The sequence below is a fragment of the Aquila chrysaetos genome, chromosome 3, assembly GCF_900496995.4.
Source record: "Aquila chrysaetos chrysaetos chromosome 3, bAquChr1.4, whole genome shotgun sequence".
Classification (NCBI taxonomy): domain Eukaryota; kingdom Metazoa; phylum Chordata; class Aves; order Accipitriformes; family Accipitridae; genus Aquila; species Aquila chrysaetos.
Window position 1 is genome coordinate 600,711 of NC_044006.1, and position 19,077 is coordinate 619,787.

General features: G+C 65.8%; 1 protein-coding gene across 2 annotated transcripts; it reads left to right on the plus strand.

The window, feature by feature from the left end:
* The first annotated feature begins 1,168 nt into the window (after positions 1-1,168).
* VSTM2L (V-set and transmembrane domain containing 2 like) lies at positions 1,169-18,111 on the plus strand. 2 transcript variants are annotated; one of them, XM_030008809.1, is made up of 4 exons: positions 1,169-1,428; positions 11,920-12,089; positions 13,350-13,403; positions 16,668-18,111. In XM_030008809.1, the coding sequence occupies exons 1-4, from the start codon at positions 1,320-1,322 to the stop codon at positions 16,977-16,979; spliced, it is 645 nt and encodes a 214-aa protein (XP_029864669.1). In that variant the 5' UTR covers positions 1,169-1,319; the 3' UTR covers positions 16,980-18,111. The 2 variants fall into 2 exon arrangements, with proteins under 2 accessions (XP_029864669.1, XP_029864670.1); XM_030008810.1 differs by having other exon boundaries at positions 1,170-1,428; positions 13,353-13,403.
* The last annotated feature ends 966 nt before the right edge of the window (positions 18,112-19,077 follow it).

A 19,077-nucleotide genomic window follows, 5' to 3' on the forward strand; every position in this document is an offset into this window, starting at 1 on the left:
CACAGTGCCATGGTTCTGATCAGCCGCAAGGCGCAGGTTTGGGGAAAGGCAGGTGCTGTCGGTAGGTTTGGCCTCTAGAGTTGTACAGCTGCAGGGAGACCGGGATCTTGCCTGTTATATTAAATGCTTTTTGTGGCAGGAGCAGGTTTGCCGTTCCCAGCCTGGCAGCGTGGTTGTGTGGAACAGCCCTTGCTCCCGCTGGAAGGGTTGGTGGTGGGATCTCCTTGCCTGGCTGTGCTGCGACCAGCAACGCTCCGGCCGGGCCCCAGGGGTGGGTGTAAGCCCACGCCGACCCCGGCTCTGCGTTTTTCATTTTAAGGTGAATCTTGCACGGTCTGGGGTGGTGATCCCTGATACACACAGGGGATTGCGCCCTTGCTCTTCCCTTAACCTTTAAATAAAAGCACCAAACCACCCCCAGACAGGCCCTGTCCCTTGCCTGGCCGGGGGGGGCCAGCTCCTGTCGCCCTCCCAGGGCTGCGGTAGGAGCCCCGGGGGGAGCCGGCCGAGGGTGCAGGAGCCCGAGTAATGCTCCTAATTAACCGCTCATCTTACTGCCCCACAAATCATTTATTTTTCCTGGCGGGAGGGGGGGGGGGGGGGGCGAGGTGCATCCACCGGCCTCGCTTCCCGCACTGCCTGGGGAGTGAAATGGGGCGGGGGAGTGGGGTGGGCGCTGCTCCGGGCACCGCACCCCCGGCAGCGCTCCCCGCAGGCACCCGGCCGAGCCGGACCGGGCTGGGTGGTACCGGACCGGGCTGTACCGGACCGGGCTGGGCTGTGCCGGGCTGAGCCGTACCGGGCCGTACCGAGCTGTACCGGACCGAGCAGTACCGGACCATACCGAGCTGGACCGTACCGGACCGAGCTGTACCGGGCCGTACCGGGCCGGGCGGCGGCGGGCGCTGTCCCGGGTGCTGGGGGCGGGACCGGCGGCGCCCGGGGGTCTCGCCCCGCGGGGAGCGGGGGCCAGGGCAGGCCGGGACCCCGGCGGAGACACCCTCCCCGGTGGGGGGGCGTGGGGGTGTCCCGGCAGGGCGGGGCGCGGGGGTCTCGCGTGGGCGCGGCGGGCCCGGCCCCGCCCCGCGCAGTTTAAGAATGAACCGTGGGAAAAACTTTGGGGGTGTGCGCGGGGCCGGGATCCCTCCGCCGGGCGGGGGAGGCTCCGGGCGAGCCGCGGCACCGCCTCGGCGGGCGGCGCCCTCCGCGCGAGGGGAAGAGCTCCGCAGCGCGGCGGCGCCGGGACCGCGGCGCAGCCCCGGGGACAGGGCTCGGCCCGGCGGCGCCGCCGCCCCCGGGACGGACGCGCCGGCGGCAAGATGGGCGCCCTGGCCCTGGCCCTGGGGATTTTCCACTACCTGGGGCTCTACCTGCAGCTCGGCGCCGCCTCCCGGCACCCCCCGTGGGACGCCCCGGCGGCGGGCAGCGGTGAGCGCGGGCGGCGGGGCTGGGCGGCGGGCGGCGGCCGGGGGGGGAGTCGGAGCGCTCGGAGCGCTCCCGGGGCTCGGTCCTCCGCGGGTGCCGGTCCACGGCGGTCGCGGTCTACGGCAGCGTGGGGCTGGCGGCGGGTCGGGGCGGCCGCTGCCCGGGCAACGAGTCGGGCGGCGGCGGCGGCGGCGGGGGGGGGGGTGTCCCGGTGGCCGCGGCGGCGCTGGGCTCCGCCGCCGCGGGCAGCACCGCGTCGCCGTCCGTCGCGCCGGCGGCTCCGGGAGCCGGGGCGGCCCGGCCGAGCCGGGGCTGGGCTCCGCCGCTCCCGTCCCTGGGACCCGGGGGGGGCGGCCTCTGCCTCCGCCGCTGGGCTGCCGAGCCAGGGGGGCTTTGCACGGTGCGTCCCCGTGCACACACCACCCCCCCCACCCCGTGCAAGTGCGCATCTCCGTGCGCGTCCCCGTGCGCACCCCCGTGTAAGCGTGCGTCCCCGTGCAAGTGTGCATCCCCCTACACGCCGCCCCCCACACCCCCGTGCAAGCGTGCATCCCTGTGCACGCTTCCGTGTAAGTGTGCATCCCCGTGCAAGCGTGCGTCTCCGTGCACACCACCACCTAAGCGTGCATCCCTGCGCACGCTGCTGTGCATCGTTGTGCGCTGCCACGCACCGCTGGCAGTGGGAGCGACTCTCCCAGCGGGTGCAGCGAGGCTCCTCTCCTGTCTCCCGTTCCTCGCCTGCCGTGGCTCCTCCGCCGGCTCTGGTGCGCGGCGGGTCGGCGGGTTGGCGGTGCTGCCAAGCCCAGCCGGGGTCCAGCCAGCGGTGGGGAAAGGGGAACCTCTTTCTGCAACCCCCTTCAAAAAAGTCTGTCCTAGCATGGGGGGCAGTTCCCGCCCGCAGGTGACGGGAGACGGAGCCCCCCCGGAGGAGACCGCCGAGACCCTCCTTGCTCTTTGCGGGGTGACACGGGCAGGTCTAAATCGGAGCCTGAGGAGTGATGGCCGGGTGTGTGCTGGCTGCCCAAATCCCAGCCGTCCCCCTTGCACGTCTACGGAGCTCCCGGCGTGCGGAGGGGAGCTGCTCTCTGCCCCAAGGAGCCTCCAGGCACGGGAAGCCTCGGGGCCGTGCTGGGGCTGGGGAGATGTGCCGTGTCCTGCAGCGATGCGGTGCGTGGGCCGGCGGGTACCTGCCTGCACAGGGAAGGGATGATCCGCCTTTGCGTTGGGGGGATAAAGGCAGGAGGGTTTCCGGACCTGCCAGCCTGGCGTGCCGGAAGGAGATGTGGGCGAAGAGCCTCCATTAGCCGCTGCTGCTCCCCTCAGAAATTCAGCAATAGGCAAATAAATAGTGAAATGGTCGCTGTGAGGGAGCAGGGAGTGAAGGAGAAGAAATATTCCGGGAGGGTGAGTGCACTTCGGAGCCACATTATGGCTTGCTACCACGAGCAGTTCTGCAGCAACTCACTTAATCACAACAGAAACCTTTATTAACGATACTGAAAAGCAGTGAATAAGTGGGTCATGTATAATAAGCCATTTGTGTTCAGTAGGTGAATACCAATTTGATAAAAACTGTGTGTGCTGAAAACCTGTATAAATTGCTGTTTAGCAGATCAGAGATTGATCATTTCATTACTCTCTGGTAGAGCTTTCCCTCCGCACCGCAAGAGCCCGCCGGGTTGGCGGCACGGAGCGGGAGGGGGGCCGGGGCCGACAGGATGGATTTGGCCGTGGCCAGTGGGGACGGGCAGGTCCTGCCAGGCTCTGCCCGCAGCAGGCAGCGTCCGGGGCTCACCGCCATCTCTGCCCGGTGCAGGCGGCCTGGAGGAGCTTCTGCTGCGCCGCGAGGGTCCGGCACAGGCCGGGAGCGCGTTGGCTGATATCTTTAACTTATCCACAGCGGGTGCAGCGAGGCAATTGCACGGGAGCAGCGTGGGCTCTGCAGGCGGTGGTGGGTGGCTGTGCCCACCTCTTGGGGTGCAGGCGGCTCCCCCAGCCTGCTGCCCTCGGGCGTGAGCAACGTGCCTCCGCTCGCACGGCAGCCAGGGCTGCTCGGGGAGGGCGAACGTCTCAGCCAAAGAAAGTCCTTTCCCTGCCCCCACAGCAAAGGCTCTGCCTCAAGCGAGGATGGAGCTAGGATGGGGCGAGGCTGGAGCGAGGATGGAGCGAAGCTGGAGCGAGGATCGGCTCCATCTGCCCCGCTGCCCCCAGGAGAGCGCCTGAGCCGCAGGATCCCTCCCCACCATCCCTCCCCTACCCACAGTGCTGCCTCTCCCCCCGCCTCTCTGCTTTCCTTAGGCTGGCGCCTTCAATTATTCATGCCCCCCATTGCAGACAGCCTGTGCACGCTGGGCTGGTGCCATCGCCTTTCAAACCGGCGCTAGCTGGGAAGCTCCAGCCGCCTTCCCAGCCTGCCGGCTCCGGAGCAGGAGCAGGGCAGGGAGAGCCGTTCGGTGAGCAGCTCACATTCCCGAGGAAGACAAGCCTGGCTCCTTCCTTGCATCGTTTGCAAGCGTTAGTGTCTCACCGTCAATAAAGCTGCTGTTGAAGGGCTGAAGGCTGGAGGGACCGGTGCCCCGGCTCCCCGGGGTGCTGCCCTTCTCCTTTCTTACACACCCCGATGATTATTCTATCAATTACTTTCATAAACACTTTGCATTCTGCCGGATTTTTTCACGCTTCCTGATGGGAATTCTCCACCCGATGTGTTTTTCCTGCTGCTGTTCGTGCAGTCATTCAACGCAATTACTTCTGACACCTCTCCTCATCAAATGTCTGTGCTTTCTTTTCCCTTGAAGAAGCTGACAGACGATGGGCCAGACACTGGGAATTATTACGTTAGGACAGTGACAGCTAATTTTAATCATAACGTTCCCTGTGAGCGAGGCAGCAAATCAAACAAACAGCCGGTGCGGCTGCGCACGGTCCGGGAGCCGTGGGCAGCGTGGCGGTGCTGGGGAGCGGGGACCCGGAGCGGGCCGAGGAGCCGGAGGCTCCGCTTCGCTTCCCACTTCGGCAGGTGCCGCTCCGGGGGCCGGGGCCGGGCAGGCACCCGGCGGGGTGCTCTCCCCTTTGCAGCTCCTCTGGGATTTTGGTTCACGGTGTGAGAAAGACTCGTGCGCCTTGGGACAGACAGCCCTTCCCGGCCCCATCCGCCGATGGCTCTGGCTCTGTCCGGGCTCCTCTTCGTGGCCGGTTCCCCTGGCTGCAGTTTTGCCTCCCGCCTGGCTGCCCCCTCCCTGCCGCTCCGGCTGCGGTGGGCGTGCGGCCGGGGCACCAGGGCCGTCGGCTGGGCTCGACCGCGCCGGATGCGTTGATGCCTTGCGCCGTGTGCTTTGTGCCGAGCTGTACCGGGATGAGCCCACCGGCCATGGGGCGGGCAGCGCCGGGCAGGAGGGCACTGTGCCTGTGAGCACCGGGTGCTGCCGGCTCTGCGGGATGGGTACCGGCACCGTGCATGGCGTGGGCAGCCCTCTCCGCAGGGGTTGCCAGTGTTGATGGCTCATGTTTTGGGTGCTGGGCGTGAGACCGGGGGGGCTGATCTGTAGTGGAGCGGAGCTTCTGTCTGCCCCATCCCGGTTCCTGCCCGCTGCCAGGTGCCCTGCCTGCTGGGAATCATCTCCTGCCTGCTGGGAATCATCCCCTGGCAGAGACCAGCACCAAAGCGAGTGGCGGCTGAAGGACGGCTGCACAGCGCTGCCGAGGGTCCCACCGGGAGCTGTTGTAACAGGCCATTTTAGGGTTTTTGCTACTTATACTATCAAATAACTGCTCTTCCTCATTCCCCTCGGGAGGGAATTGTCTGAGAACCACGACTCCCCAGGAGCCAGCTGGGAGCAGCCATCCCCTTGCCTGGGGAAAGCTCCTCGTAGCCAGGGCCGGGCTGGGAAAGGATTCTCACCGCTGGCGTCTCTTTTGCCGTGGCGGTAAAACCTGGGCAGCGGGGAGGCTGCTGGGAGGGCAGGAGCTGGGGGACAGCCCAGCCGTAATGGTTCACTGTTAGAAATACTTGCAGGTTTCAAGGTTAATTCCAGCTCCCTGGCAAGGTGGGCTCTGGCCTGATCACAGTCACTGAATTAGCTGGATTTTTTTTGTTTTTAATTTATGCTGCAAATTTGAGCTAAATCTGCTGCTAATATGACAGTAAATAGGGGCAGAGAAATGGCACTCCCATCCCCAGCGTGCCAGCGGGAGCCCTCCCGTCCCCGGCCAGCGTTTGCAGCACTCCAGCCTGACACTTGTCTTGGAAATTGCCGGAGGAGAGCAGCGCTCCCGCGGTGCCGGGGCCAGGCTGCGAGTGGCTCGGCACTGGGCGGGTGCTCACCAGGCCGGCACCCGCCAGCACGGCCGGGAGCTGCCCGAGCGCGTCTGTGGCTGGATCCGTCCCGGGCTCCAGCCCCATCCCTCACCCCGTCCCCGCCGGCCGCTCACCGCCGAAGCCCTTTGCCCTGGCACAGCTGCCAGAGTCAGAGCTGCCCGCCCTGCTCTCGCCGGTGACACTGTCCATCGCACCGCTGTGTTTATGTACCGCTTTGTGGCCATGATGTGTTTTTGGCGACCCGAGGTCAGCATCCCTGCTCGCAGGCTTGTCAGGAGGAGATGCATTCACAGATGTTAACGGGCAGATGGGAAGAGGAGGGAGGTTTCAGCCCAACCTGCATAGCACACGCCAGCAACCCTCGTGTCCCCGCTGCGGGGACAGCGTGGGCCCGGCACAGCCAGCGTGCTGGAGCGGTACCCGGGCTTCTGCTCCCAGGCCCACCCCGGGGATGCCTCCTGTGCCTTTTGATCTCCCGGGGAGAATCCTGCACAGGCAGCCTGTGCCGAGGGGTGGAGGGGCCCCGTGGCACCAAGGAGGATCCGTCCCTCCCGCGGTTACTGACCGGTGCACGTGCCGGGATGCGTCTCAAGCGCCTTTGCTGCCGGCTGGACATCGGTGCCTCTGCAGTCAACTGTCCCCCTCCGTCAGCCGGGGGAACGCGGGTACCCGGGGAGGGGAAGGCGCCGTCGGCTGCAGTTGCTGTCAGACGCGTTTGCTTTTCCTGCAGCGGTGCAGGCGCGCGGGGCGGCACAAACCCGTCGGGTCGGGAGCCAGCCCCACGCTGGGGATGCAGGGCAGGGTTTGTGTGGACTCGCCAGCGGGCAGGAGCAGGAGCAGGAGCAGGAGCAGGCCCTCGGCAGCCATCCCCGGGGAGGGCTGAGCACTGCCGACAGCCCTGGGTCCGAGCTGGAGAGCATGGAGACAGCGGGGCTGGGGGGCACAGGGAGGGGACGGCTGTCTCGGCACCTCTGCAAGGTTCTCTCTGGGGGATCTCCATACACATGCCCCGCAGCCAGCAGGGAGGTAGCAGCTTGGCACTCCTGGCAGTGCCGCCTGCTTTCTCCTGCCTCATTTTGCCCCATGGTGGCAGGGGGGCCCTGGTGGCATCTGTGCTGGGAGCTGCCGGTGGTGGGAAGCCGGTGTGAGAGCGGTGCAGCCCCCAGGGTGGGTGGGTGGTGATGGCCGCACCGACCTGCCGGTACCCTCGGCAGGTCTGGGTGCTGGTGGGGACCGGCTCGCCTGGATGCAGCCTGGGGGGCCAAGCGGTTGGTGGGACGTGGCTGCTGACAGCGCTTGGGGCCAGGCTCCATCGGAGCTGCCGGGGGCATGCCTTCGGCCGGGCTTGGGGTGCCCCTCGCCCCAGCGCGGACCCAGGGCTGCAGTGGCCATATCCAGGGCCAGTTCCCTTCCCGCCGTGTCTCATGGCACACTCCTGCTGCTGGGGCGTGGGGAGGGGGCCGGCGAGGGAGCGGATGACAGGAGCGTGAGGCTGAGCCAGCAATTAGTCCTCTAAGTGTCTTGACTCACCGAACCATAATAAACCATGAATTATGACTGGGAGCTTTGTGAAGGGAAGAATAAGCCACACTTGATCGCAGCCCACGGCATAACAGCGGCAGCCGGAGGGAGGGACGAGGGGCGGCAGAGGCGGCACGGTCCTGCACCCGCCTGCCCGGGGGCATCCTCCTCCCCTGGGGCTGGGGGAGGCCGGGAAGCCCCCAGCCCCTGTCCCTGCCCAGCGCAGGACGGAGCTAGCCCCCCGCCACCGCCGCCTGCCGCCCCTCTGGCCCTGCTGCAGCTCTGGCGAGGGGCTCCTGCTCGTTTAGGCAGAGAAAGAAACATCTGATTGACCAGTGCTGTAATGGTTCGGTGGGGTAAATAACTCATGGAGCAAGCGCGAGTGCTAACTAGGTGACTAACACGCATTTGCAAACATTCAGTATGTATTTAATCGTCCTCCAATATAGGTTTACACGAACACTAACCTGAGGGCATGGCCACATCCCTGTTTAAGCCATGGCTGTCCCAGCAGCCGACGGCTGGTGCCTTGGGGGGGTCTGGGAAAGCCAGCACGGCTCCTTGCAGGGCTCCACCAAAACTGCGGGCAGCGGGCAGGGTCCTGGCCAGGCTCGCCGGGGCTGCGTGGCCTCGCGTGCTCCACAGGGCAGGGACAGCCGGGGGGGACGGGGCGGGGGGACGGGGCAGGGGTCTGGCGGGTCATTTCCAGGTACCCGGGGCGATGCACGACCTGGCCTTGCCCCTGGCACGGGTGGGTGGGAGCCACCCTTTCCCCACTGCCCGCTCGCTGCCGGCAGCCCTCCTGCCCGTGCCGAGCGGGGGCCGCAGTAATGAATCCTGCCCGCTGTGGGGAGGGAGCGTGGCAGCCTGTATATCTCCGGTTTATGAGAGCACCAAGCTGTCCCAGCAGGCGTTTTCAATTCCGTTTATCTGTGTTTCCCCATTGAGTTCATTTTATTTCCCCTGATTTTTGTTTCCTGGAAGATTTATTGATCCTGATTTGCTCAGTTTATGACAGGTAGCAGGCCATAAAGCACGCGGAGCAGCCAGCCCGTCGCCGGCCCCCTCCCTTCCCCTGCGAGGACGCGGCACCAATGTCAGTGGCGGGGAGAAGGATGGTGCTGGGTACGGAGGGGCAGGGGGCCGGGGCGCTGGTCAGCTCTGGCACCTCGGCTCTCCCCTGTCCCCGCCAGCGGTGTCGGTGGGAGCGGGGTCCGGGCAGCTCGCCCGCCCCGGTGCAGGGTCCGTGGGGCTGCTCGTGGCCGGGGGCTGCCCGGGGGGAACCGGGATCTTCTCTGCCCCTCTGTCCCTCCCCAAAGGTGGCCCGTCCCGGTGGCCCCACGGTGGCAGGGGGCTGGGGGTCGAGGGGGCTCTGCGGACCCAGAGTGCCCTTCCACCCTACTGCCACAGCCCCTTCCGACCGGCCCCCGGCTGGTCCCCAAACTGCCCGTCACTTCCAGATGCCACAGCCCCGATTAAAGCAATTCTTTGTGTTACCATTGCCAGCAGCCGCGGGTCTGGCACTCCTGCCCTTTGCTTCGGCGTCTGCTGCCGCACGGGGCGGGGGGGTCGGTCTGGCTCGGGTGCCCGGTCACCGACCGGTGCGCGGGACGGAGGGTGCCGGGACGGAGGGTGCCCGGCAGACGTGGCTGTGCCGGGGCTCCAGCTGCAGCCTGCGCGGGGCTGAGCCGGCCAAGGAGCTGCGTGTCAGCTCAGTGCGAGGGTGGTTTTTAGCACGCCCCGGAAAAGCACGGTTAAACGCTCGTGCTGGAGTTCAGCAGCTCCGCAAACACTTGAGCTCTCGGATTCCCACGTGGGGGCTGGCTCCACAGCCCACCCGGTACTGACCACCCGTCCCGTCCCGTGCAAAGGCTGCGCAAGTGAGCGCGGACCGTGTAGACCGAGAGAGGTCTGCCCCCAGCAAAGGGCTGACTTGATGACACTGGTCGCTTGTTCCTGCAGACACCGAGCCTGGAGATGCCTCTGCCTCCTCCTCGCTTCACCAAGGCACCCCGTCCCCGATGGCCCAGCCGCGGCTCTCCCGGGCGGCTCTCGTGGCAAAAGGGCTTCACTGTCCCCCGGGAGCTGCCGTCCCCCTCCGGTGTTTCTGGCCGGTGTGGGGCTCAGCCCGCTCTCCCGGCACCTCTCCTGGGCCATCAGCCACATTCCGCTCTCGTGGTGCCACGTGGGACTGTCCTGCCGTGATCCTGGGGCTGGGGGCCGTGCCGGCGGTGGCCTGGCTGCCCCCCCCGTCTGGGGTGTCCCAGGGTGACTGCTGGGACCGGGAGGGCCAGCACAGCCCAGTGCCCTGCGGGCACCAGCTGCCTTACATCCCTTGGCACTGGGGTCCTGGAGCCCCCTCCCCGCAGAGGGACCATGGGGTAGGAAGCTGGGATGGATGGGGCCGGCAGTGAGGCAGAAGAGGGGGACGAAGGGCTGGGATGTGGAGGGCGGGAGGGAGGGACCGGCCTCACCTTCCCTCCTGCTGTCAGACCTTATTGTCCATCCGTCCATCCCTCTTTCACGGGTTGGTTTATGGACTGTCTGTTAGGAGCTTCCAGCTTGTCGCTCACGACTGCTGCGCTGGGGAAGCGGGGAAGGGCTGGCCGTGGGGAGGGGGTCGGGGCCCTGGAGACAGCAGTGGGCTCTGCGGTCCCCAGGGATGCTGGGGGGGGGGGGGCTGCCGGGGCAGGGGCTGCCGCGGGGCCAGCAGGTCCATCAGCGGGACCTGCCCTCCTTTGGATGCACTTTGAGGCGGCCAAGCCCTGGGGTTAATTTATACATACGCTTCCCAATTAAAATCTGAAAGAAAGAAGGTGCTTGATTCAATCAAGCCTTTTCTCCGCTCATCTGCCAAATTCCCGTCTGTGGGAGCGGATTTTAATTGTGTTCAGAGTAATTTGGACACGGCTGGAGCCCTCAGGTCATCGTCCCTGCCTCTGCTCCGCATGCCCGGCCAGGGCCGCGGGGTCCCGGGGGGCTGGCGCAGGCTCTGCCGGGACCCTCTGGCTTCGGCCATCGCTCCTGCCATCGGGAATCCTGCGGAGCAAAAGCCCGATCCCGGGCCACGGCTGGGGAACGGGTGGGCGAGTGTTGGTTAATGGCTGGACGTAACGGCCCCGGCATCACCGCAGCAGGAGCACGGATGAGCCCTTTGCCGAGGAGCAGCCAGCACCAGGCAGCGCCAGACCCTCCTGCTCTTCCTGCAACCCTCGACCACCGGAGCTGTTCCCCGGCCCGGGATTCCCTCCGGCACAGAGCCCGTGCGGCCGCCGGCGCTGGGGTCCCGGACGAACGGGGGTGCAGGAGCCGTGCTGGGAATCCCCCCGGGAGACCCGGGCTTGTTAAACCCTTATGTTGGGTATTTCCCTCAGTTCCCCTGCTAAGATGGATTAAAGGAAAGCGATAAGTATATGGGATTTCCATGCGTCCAGAGGGACGGGGAGATATTAAAGGTATTAACTTTTCTGTCTGGGCTGATAATAATTCATTTTCAGAGGGGATCAGGGCTTGGCGAGAAGCCCCAGGGAGCTGCACGCCGCTCCCGACGGGGTGCGTGTCCCAGGGGGCTCCGGTGGCACCGGAGGGACCTGCGCGGTGACTGTGAGCCGGCAGCGCCGGCGGCACGAGGTGACTGGTGAAGACGGGAGGGCACAGGGCACCCGGTGCAGATACAGCGGGACCCTGATCCGGTCTCTGACCCACCCGGGCTGGGCACCGCGTGCCGCAGCTCATGGCGAGGCAGGGGTGGGCAGGGATGGCTGGCCCCATGCTGGAGGAGAGTCCAGCTGAACCGGTTCATCCCAGTGCCGCTGCTGGCCCCGAAGCGATGCCTCTCGGGCGGTGGGGACAGGGCAGGTGACCCCCACAGCCCCTGCCCCTGCCTGCAGCCCCTGCCCGCCTCTGTGGCCGAAACGGTGGCCAGGGGAGCGCGGGGAGGCTGGCAGCCCCGGGCCCGGCCGTGCCAGCGCTGGGGGCTCAGCCCCTGTCCCTGTGCCGTGCCATGCCGGGGAGAAGCCGCTGCAGATTGTGACAGTAACATTTGCTGGTGACCTGCACGCGGGGACCATCTTTACAGAGGAACAATAATCTCTCCAGAGGAGATGAAAAGAATTCTAATTACATCTCCGAACAATATTTGTTTTGAGCAAGGAAAGCAAACCATATGGCATGTGGGAGACTGTTTGGGGGCCGCATTAAACAAGGATTTGTTTTTCGTTTATGCTCTGATCTAAGCAGAGATGCGATCATGCTTTATTTATTTATTACACCTCGGAGGTGCGTAGGGTCCCGTGCACACTCTGGGGCAGAGGTCCTGGGGGGGTGGTATGGCAGCAGGGGGCCCAGAGGCTCCTGCTCCCTCCCTTTCCTCCCGCTGCTCTTTGCAAAGTGCCAGGGGCCAGGGAGGACCAGGCGGCTCTGCCGGTGCCGGGGAGGGGGCAGTGGGGTGGGCGAGGGGCAGCCGGGGATGGGGGGGGGGGGTCCACCTCTGCGGCAGGGACCTGTCCCCTCCGCCGAGGGTGCCGGGTCTGTTTGGCCGGGGAAGGGTCCGGGCACTCCTGGTGACCCCGCTCGCGTGGCCGGTGGCATCATCCCTCGCCGGGACGGTGGCGCGTCCCCGCAGGCGCCCGCAGCCCTCGCTCTGTCTCCTGCAGCCCTCTTCACCGAGACGCCCCACGACATGACGGCCCAGGCGGGCGAGGACGTGGAGATGGCGTGCTCCTTCCGAGGCAGCGGCTCCCCCTCCTACTCCCTCGAGATACAGTGGTGGTACGTCCGCAACCACAAGGACTGGACGGACAAACAGACGTGGGCTTCTAACCAGGTAACGCCCCTCGTCCTCCCGCTCCGGCAGCAGCATCGACAGGCAGAGCCCTTCCCCGCACTCGCTCAGGGGGCTTTGCTTGCAGCAGCTGTTGGGGTTCGGGGGGGGGGTCCCGTCCCGCGGCAGCATCCCCAGCGCTGACCGGACCTGCAAACAGCAGGGTCTCGCTCCCCTCCGCTCCGCGCTCATGGGCAGAGAGGAGCCTGGGGGCGCCGCGGCAGAGGACCACGCGTGGGGTGCCCGGCATCTGGGTGCACCGAGGATGCGCTGGGGCCGGCGAGGCTGGGCTGTCCTGGCCGCCCTTCCCAATTAGCCGAGGGGCCACGTGGCCCATCCCCTGGGACTGATCCCAGGCAGGGGCTTTGTCTTTGTGCTTGTGCCTTCTCCCATCTCATCGCAAACTGGTCCCCTTGCATCCGTCCCCGCGTCCTCCGCCCCCCCCCTTGTTTTCCCCATTTCCGTGTGTATCGGTCTCAGCAAACAGCTGTCTCTTTATTTCTCTTTCTGTTCACACAGAGATAAGGGCCAAATAATGGGAAGGCAGCTTTAGGTATTTTAATGAGCCTTTATTATTGTGTCTTTGGCAGAGCTGCTGCTGGTATTACCATAAATTCAGAGAAGCATCGGGGAAGCGCTGCCGCTCGGGAGCACTGCCGGGGGGCCGAGGGGGCTGCGGGGGTGAGGGGTGGCCGGGCGAGGGGTGCTGGGGACGCCCGGTGCGGGGAGCGGGCTGCGTGGCGCAGCGGGGAGCCCGGACGCCTGGTCCCCGGCGCTGCCGCTGGCTGTCGAAGGGGATTCAGGCTGCTGCCCAGCTTGCCAGCTGCTTCGGGAATATTTATGGTAATCGGGGCAGTGCTGGCTGTGAAGGGGCCGGGGTTGCCAGGGACAGGGGTCACTGCCGCAGCGGTGATGCCGCAGCGAGTGGGGCTCCATCCCCAGCCCTGGGTCACGGGGAGCACCCGCTGATGGAGCCGAGCTGCAGCGGGGACCCACGGGCGAGCACCCTGTCCCCCCCCGGCTGCCGTGGTGCTCCGGTTCTGCCGTTCCCTTCCCGGCTGCCCCGTGTGGCTCCCATCTGCCCTGGGTTCCCGGGTTTGCTGGGGCTGAGCAGCCCCCTTCTCCAGTCTCCCTCCTCTTCCTCCTCGCTCGGGGCAGCCATCCTGGGGGTGGGCAGGGGTCTGGTGGGCTCCTGCCTCCTCCCAGCCAAGCTGACAATTTCTCTTCCCTCTCTGGTCTCCCTCCCCACCCCGCTCTTCCCAGCAGCTGAAAGCATCACCGCAGGAGGAGCCTGGGAAGGACGCGACAAAAATAAGCGTGAGTTTGGATAATGGTTCTTGCAGGGGCTCCGGTCGAGGGCTCGGCTGGAACATTTCCCTGCGATGCTGGTGCTCAGTATTGCATGGAGCTGGGGAGGGTGGGAGGTCTCCTGGGGTTTGTGTCTCTGTCCAAGGCCAGGCGCCCCGGACGAGGTGTCCTTGGGGGGGGGGGGGGGCTGCGCTGGTCCCACTGGTGCTGCCGTGCCACAGGGTGGGCTGGATCTGCCCCAGTTCCGCGCTGGGAGCAGCCTGGACTGCGAGCCCCGTCCAGCTCCTGTCGGCATCTGAGGGACACGTTTATGCTAAGGAGAAAATAATCTAATTTACTCACCGGATTAGCATCCCAAAGCCATTTAGGCTCACGTGAACAGAATGAGGAGACACTAATCAATTAAACAAAATAAACGCTCTCGGCCTCCCACTGTCAGGCGCGTGCCCCCCCTCGGCGCTGTCTCTCCCTGCCTCGGGGGACTCCGTGTTTGGGGGTGCCACAGAAACGGAGCACTATCGGAAAGCGCTTCCCACCATCACCCCTGCCCTGGCAGCCTCTTCTGGCTCTTCCGTTTTTTCCCTCGCTGAGTGAGCAAGGGGGGACGGGGCTCACCATGCGCCCACGGCTCCTCGGGGCCGGGTGGATCAGTCCCTCTGCCCATCTCTCAGCCCCGGGAAATGACAGTCATTTACAAGGGGTAAAATGCCAGAAAACTTCACAACGGAGGGCATCACCTCTCATCTCCCATCTGTGGGGAGCAGCGCCTGTAGATTCTCTTGCCGGTAATGAATCCCCCCCGGGGACCATATCCCCTTTAATCTATTCACGCCGTGGGTCCCCGAGGTTTCAGCCCCCTTTGCCACCATTCCCACAATGGGCACCGTGACGCGCCCACAATCCACATCCAAACCCCAGCGGGTGCCTCCAGGATCTGTCCCTCGCCGGGGTGCCACGGCTCGTCACCCCACAAACAGCAAAGCGCTGGGGCTGCAGCCAGAGCCCGGGCGCTGCCAGCCCCTGGGGACGATGCTGCCCACCGCGGGCGGCAGGACCCGGCAGGAAACTTTGCAAAACATCGCTTGCACGGCTCGGGAGGGCTGCTGGTCCCCTCCATCCCCCCCATCCCTGCTCCCAGGGCGCAGCGCTTTGCTCCCCCCGGTGAGGATGTCGGGGTCCCAGTGCCTGATGACAACTGGGGGCCAAATCCTGCGCCGGGCAGGGACACGTGGCTGGGAGCTAGTGCCGTGTTAGAGCCAAGGGAAGGCAGGTCCCGCGGCACAGCCAGCGCAGCCGCACGGAGCCCAGCCGGGGCGGCAGGAGAGGCCAAGGCGGGTGCCCGAGCTGCGGAGCCATCCCGGGGCCAGTGCTCCCCCTCAGCTCGGCCGTTGCATTTTTCAGCATAATTAGGCAGTTAATTGCACGCCGGAATGTAATCGATGCGTGTGCATGTGTAACCAGGATTTATTCTGAAGCGCTCGGGGTGCGATGCTTCTGCCGTCTCCTCCAGATCAAGCCAGCAGGGAGAGGCTTGAGTTTTAAACCTTGTTTTTTGTTATTTTAAATGTCCTTGATTATTAAGTGTTTACAGAATGGAGGAGATAAATGAACACGGGCAAGACACCACCACGAGCGGTTGTGATAAAATGTATGTTACAGCCACAGAGGCAATTGACTGAGAACAAACGGCAGCGTCAAACAATGCGAGACGATGTAAATCATATGCAGAAACCACCGCGTCAGGCACCCCCTTGGCCATTTTTTATCCGCCAAAACACACTTGGTGCTGGAGGCGCCGGTATCGGCTCTGCCTGGAGCCACCGTGCTTTGCGGGGGTGCGGAGAGGAAAATTGCCGCCTCCCTTTGCCATGTGGTAGCAAACACAATGGGTCTGGATTTATTTTTTTCCCCCTTCAATTCTTTAAACTCGCTGTTTTGCTGCCGAGCAGCGGCGCGTTGCAGGGCTGAGCTGGGGCTGGGCAACCTGCGGCCGTCTGTCCGGCCCTGCCCGTGCGGGGGTCTCTCCCCCGTTCCAGCAGGGCAGCACATCACTGCCCTGCCCAAGCCTGCGAAGCCGTGAGCGTTACGACCGGTCATAAAATCATCCCTCCCGCTCATCACCGAGCCGTGGGTTGAGGCTTGGTGACCTGCTGGGCAGCGGCTCCACGGCCACCAGCGGCACCAGCAACCCGGGGTTTTCTTTTATTAGCTCTAAATTTCCCAGCCATTAATTTCGGTAAGTGATTCCTTGCTCTTCTGACACAAAGGGGTTTTTTTGAAGCTCCTTTCCCGTGATGGCCTCGGCGCCCTGGCACGCTCGCACCGGGGCCGGCAGCTCGCCTCCCTCCCGCCCCGCAGCTCCCGCCACCCCCTGCCCTGTCTCGGGAGCAGCTCGGAGCCTGCCTTGGAGAAACGGCCCTGCGGTGGGATCGGTTGCCCCCGGACCCCCATCCCCGGCGCTGCAGGATGGGTGCTCGCGGCTGCAGGTGGGCTCTGAGCAGCCGCAGCCCCAGCCCTGACGTGCGGCACCGGCCGCCTCTCAGCAGCCCGCGGGGCGCGGGGCAGCTGCTCGCGTGTGCTCGCGTGTGCTGGTGTGTGCATGCGTGTGCATGCGTGTGCGTGTGCATGCGTGTGCAGGTGCTGGCTGCCCTCACGGCTGCAGCAGCTCAGCCCGTCGGAGGGGCCGGTGAGGGGCCCCGGTCCCCACGCTGCCGCCCACGTTTCGGCGCTGCCTCCTTTGCCTTTCGGGCCGGGAGTTTGTATCTGTTCAGTCACGGCTCCCAGCCCCATTTCTAAACACCATAAAATCTTCAGCTAACAAATGCAGCGGCAAGTAGAAAAATGGCCTTTGCCATCCAGTGTGATTATAGGGAACAGAGCCAGGGGCCTCGGGGCGGGTTATAAATCTGATTTATTGACCCAGCCCAACAGCAGCCGCAGCTCTGGCTAGTGAATAAGTCTTAAATTTCATTGGGTGATAAATACTGAGAGCGAATCAATTTGGTAGAAAAGCTAATTAGCCGGCATGGTTCCGCATCGATCTCCGAGCCCTGCGCGGCCGGGCGCGCGCCAGGGACTCCGTCGTCCCGCGGTCTGGGGCCGGGGCCGGGGTCCCCCCGTGCCGACCGCCCGGCTTCGCCACGTCCCCCCCAGCACGCGGCCGGGGCGCGGCGTGGCGGCACGCCGTCGGGGGTGGCACTGACCCCCGTGTCTGGGGGCCGCGGGGGGTCCCGGGGGCCGCCTGACACCCCCCCCACGTCTGCCCCGCCGCAGGTGGTCAAGGTGGTCGGCAGCAACATCTCCCACAAGCTGCGGCTGTCGCGGGTGAAGCCGGAGGACGAGGGGACCTACGAGTGCCGGGTGATCGACTCCAGCGACGGCAAGGCACGGCACCACAAGGTGAAGGCGTACCTGCGGGTGGAGGCGGCGGGGGACGTGGGGCACCCCCAGGACACCCAGCTGCGGGGCGCCCCGCTGCCGGACCCCGCCGCGCCGGGCTCAGCCCACGCGCACCACCACCACCACCACCACAAAGCCGGGAAGGAGCTGAAGAAGCGCTCGGCGGACGCCTCCTGTGCGCTGTAGGCGGGCGGTGCCGGGGGGGGGGGACGCCGGAGCCCCCCCGGCCGCCCCGGACTCAGCGGAGCCGTCGAGGGTCCCGCGCCCCCCCCGCCAGAGACTGGCCCCGCCACCCCGTCTCGCCCACCGATCCCCACCACCTCCTCCTCCCGCCGGCCGCTGCCGCCTCGGTTTCTTCCCCAGCCGCGTGGTGCAGCGGTGCCGGGGCTCGGCGTGGGAGCAGGACCGCGTCCGCGCCAGGGGGACGTTGCTGGGACCGTGCCTGGGGCCGGGGCGTGCGCCCGCGCGCGGTGGTCCCCGTCCGCACCGGCCCCGTGCGGGCGGGCGCCCCGCTGCTTGCTGCCACCCGCGGTGCCACGGGCCGTGATGCGCCCCAGCTTTGCGTGCCCGGTGGAGGCCCCCCCTGCCCGCGGGACCCTCCCTGCCCTCCCTCATGCTTTGCAGAACCGACTGTTCCCGTAGGAGGCCCAGTTTAGTTGCTCTGTTCCAGCCCCGCAGCGCGTATATAAGTTCCAGCATCCATCTTATAGACCGTGTACATCGCCTCTCCCCGCCCCTGCCTGCCCCAAAGCCACCCCAGCACGCCAAGGCCCGAGCTCAGCAGAGGAAGGACAGCGCGGCACGCTCCCGGCACGCTCCCGGCACGCTCCCCAGCACAGCCATGGCGCTGCGGGCCGTGCCGCGGCATCACCCAGCCAGGCAGTTGCCCGCGGTCTGCGTGTGCCCAGGGAGCCGTGCCGTCGGAGCTGGCCCACTTTCACCCATCGCTCCTCCTGGCCCTTTGCATTTCACGGAGGAAGGGGGGCTCGGCCGTCAGCCCCATCCGCCCTCGCTCCGTCCCCGCTGCCCGTGCCGGCGTGGCTCTTGGCCGAGCTCCCCTTCCTCCTGTGCCGTGGCACCGTGGCGTCCCGGCCGGGGTCCGGCTCACGGGCTCCCGTGTCACAGTGCAAATGGCAGAGCCCGTCCCCGGTGCCCCCATGGGTAAAACCACCAGTGGGGATGGGGCCGTGGGGAGGGAGAGGGGGTCCCGAGTCTCCCCATCCGGGTGCCGGGCGCTGCTCCCCCGCCGCCAATCACCCGCGCCGCCCAGCCTGCCGCCACCAGACCTGCTGCAGCTAATAAAAGCTCTTTAAACGAAGCCACTGCGGGTCTGTGGTCTCTGTCCCTGGCACGGCGAGGGGACGTGGCTTTGGCACTGTCTTGGCTAAAAAAGGGCACAGCTGGGGCTACTGCTGGGCGCTGGGCTGGGGCCAGCGGGGATGGGGATGCGAATGAGGATGGGGATGGGCATCATCGCCTGCAGCTGAGGGCTCAGAGCATTTAAAAGCTGCAGCTGGGGAGCTCTTTCCCCTGCCCTGTCTGGGAGTGGAGTGGTGCTGTCCCATGGATGCAGGATACGGCCGGGTCCCAGGTGAGCAGGGGCTGCTCCGCGCTGTGGCTGCTGGGTGGGCTGCTGAGGTCTGGCCCCTCTCTGTGCTGCGGAGTGCCAGCCTCGACCCCTGCTTGGGCACCTGGAGCAAAGGCTTTGTCTCCAGCCAGGCGGGAGGTCGGGGTCCCTGAAACGGGGGTGCTGGCTGCCCCCCGGGGCTGGGCTCTGCCCCATCTGTGGGAGAGGAGCTCCCAGCTTGGCCCCAGCTGCCAGGAGTCCCCCGGCTGCTTTGCAGTTTATTAATCCCCAGAGCGCTCACCTCTCGCTTTGGTGATATGGAGTGATTTGTCATGTGTTAGAGTAACAAAAGCAAAAGCCGCTGGCCCGGTATCAGCCAGTGCTGGCGGCAGACGAAGGGCACGGTGTGGCTGGTGATTGTGGGACGTGGCAAGAGCCACGCTCCCCTTTGCCGCTGGCTGGGGGTTTCACCTGCAGAACCACGGTCTAAGGGGAGCAAATGGCACAGGAGCCTGTAAACATGCAGGGTACTTTGTCAGGAGAAAATATTAAGCAGCTGCGGGGCAAGGGAGCTGTTGTTGGAGATTCTGCTTTGCCACAAGCAATAACAGCCTCTGCGCCATAGCTCTCCCCGGCAGAGCTGCGGGGGTTTGTGCTGCACTTGGACACTCCTTGTTAGGGAACCCTATCACTGGGGAGGAAGAGAGGGAGCAGGAG

Excerpts from the sequence above, each read along its gene's own strand:
- VSTM2L (XM_030008809.1), top strand. The coding sequence starts at position 1,320 with ATGGGCGCCCTGGCCCTGGCCCTGGGGATTTTCCACTACCTGGGGCTC. Across the intron at positions 12,090-13,349 it reads AGACGTGGGCTTCTAACCAG|CAGCTGAAAGCATCACCGCA; the intron begins GTAACGCCCCTC and ends CGCTCTTCCCAG. Across the intron at positions 13,404-16,667 it reads AGGACGCGACAAAAATAAGC|GTGGTCAAGGTGGTCGGCAG; the intron begins GTGAGTTTGGAT and ends GCCCCGCCGCAG.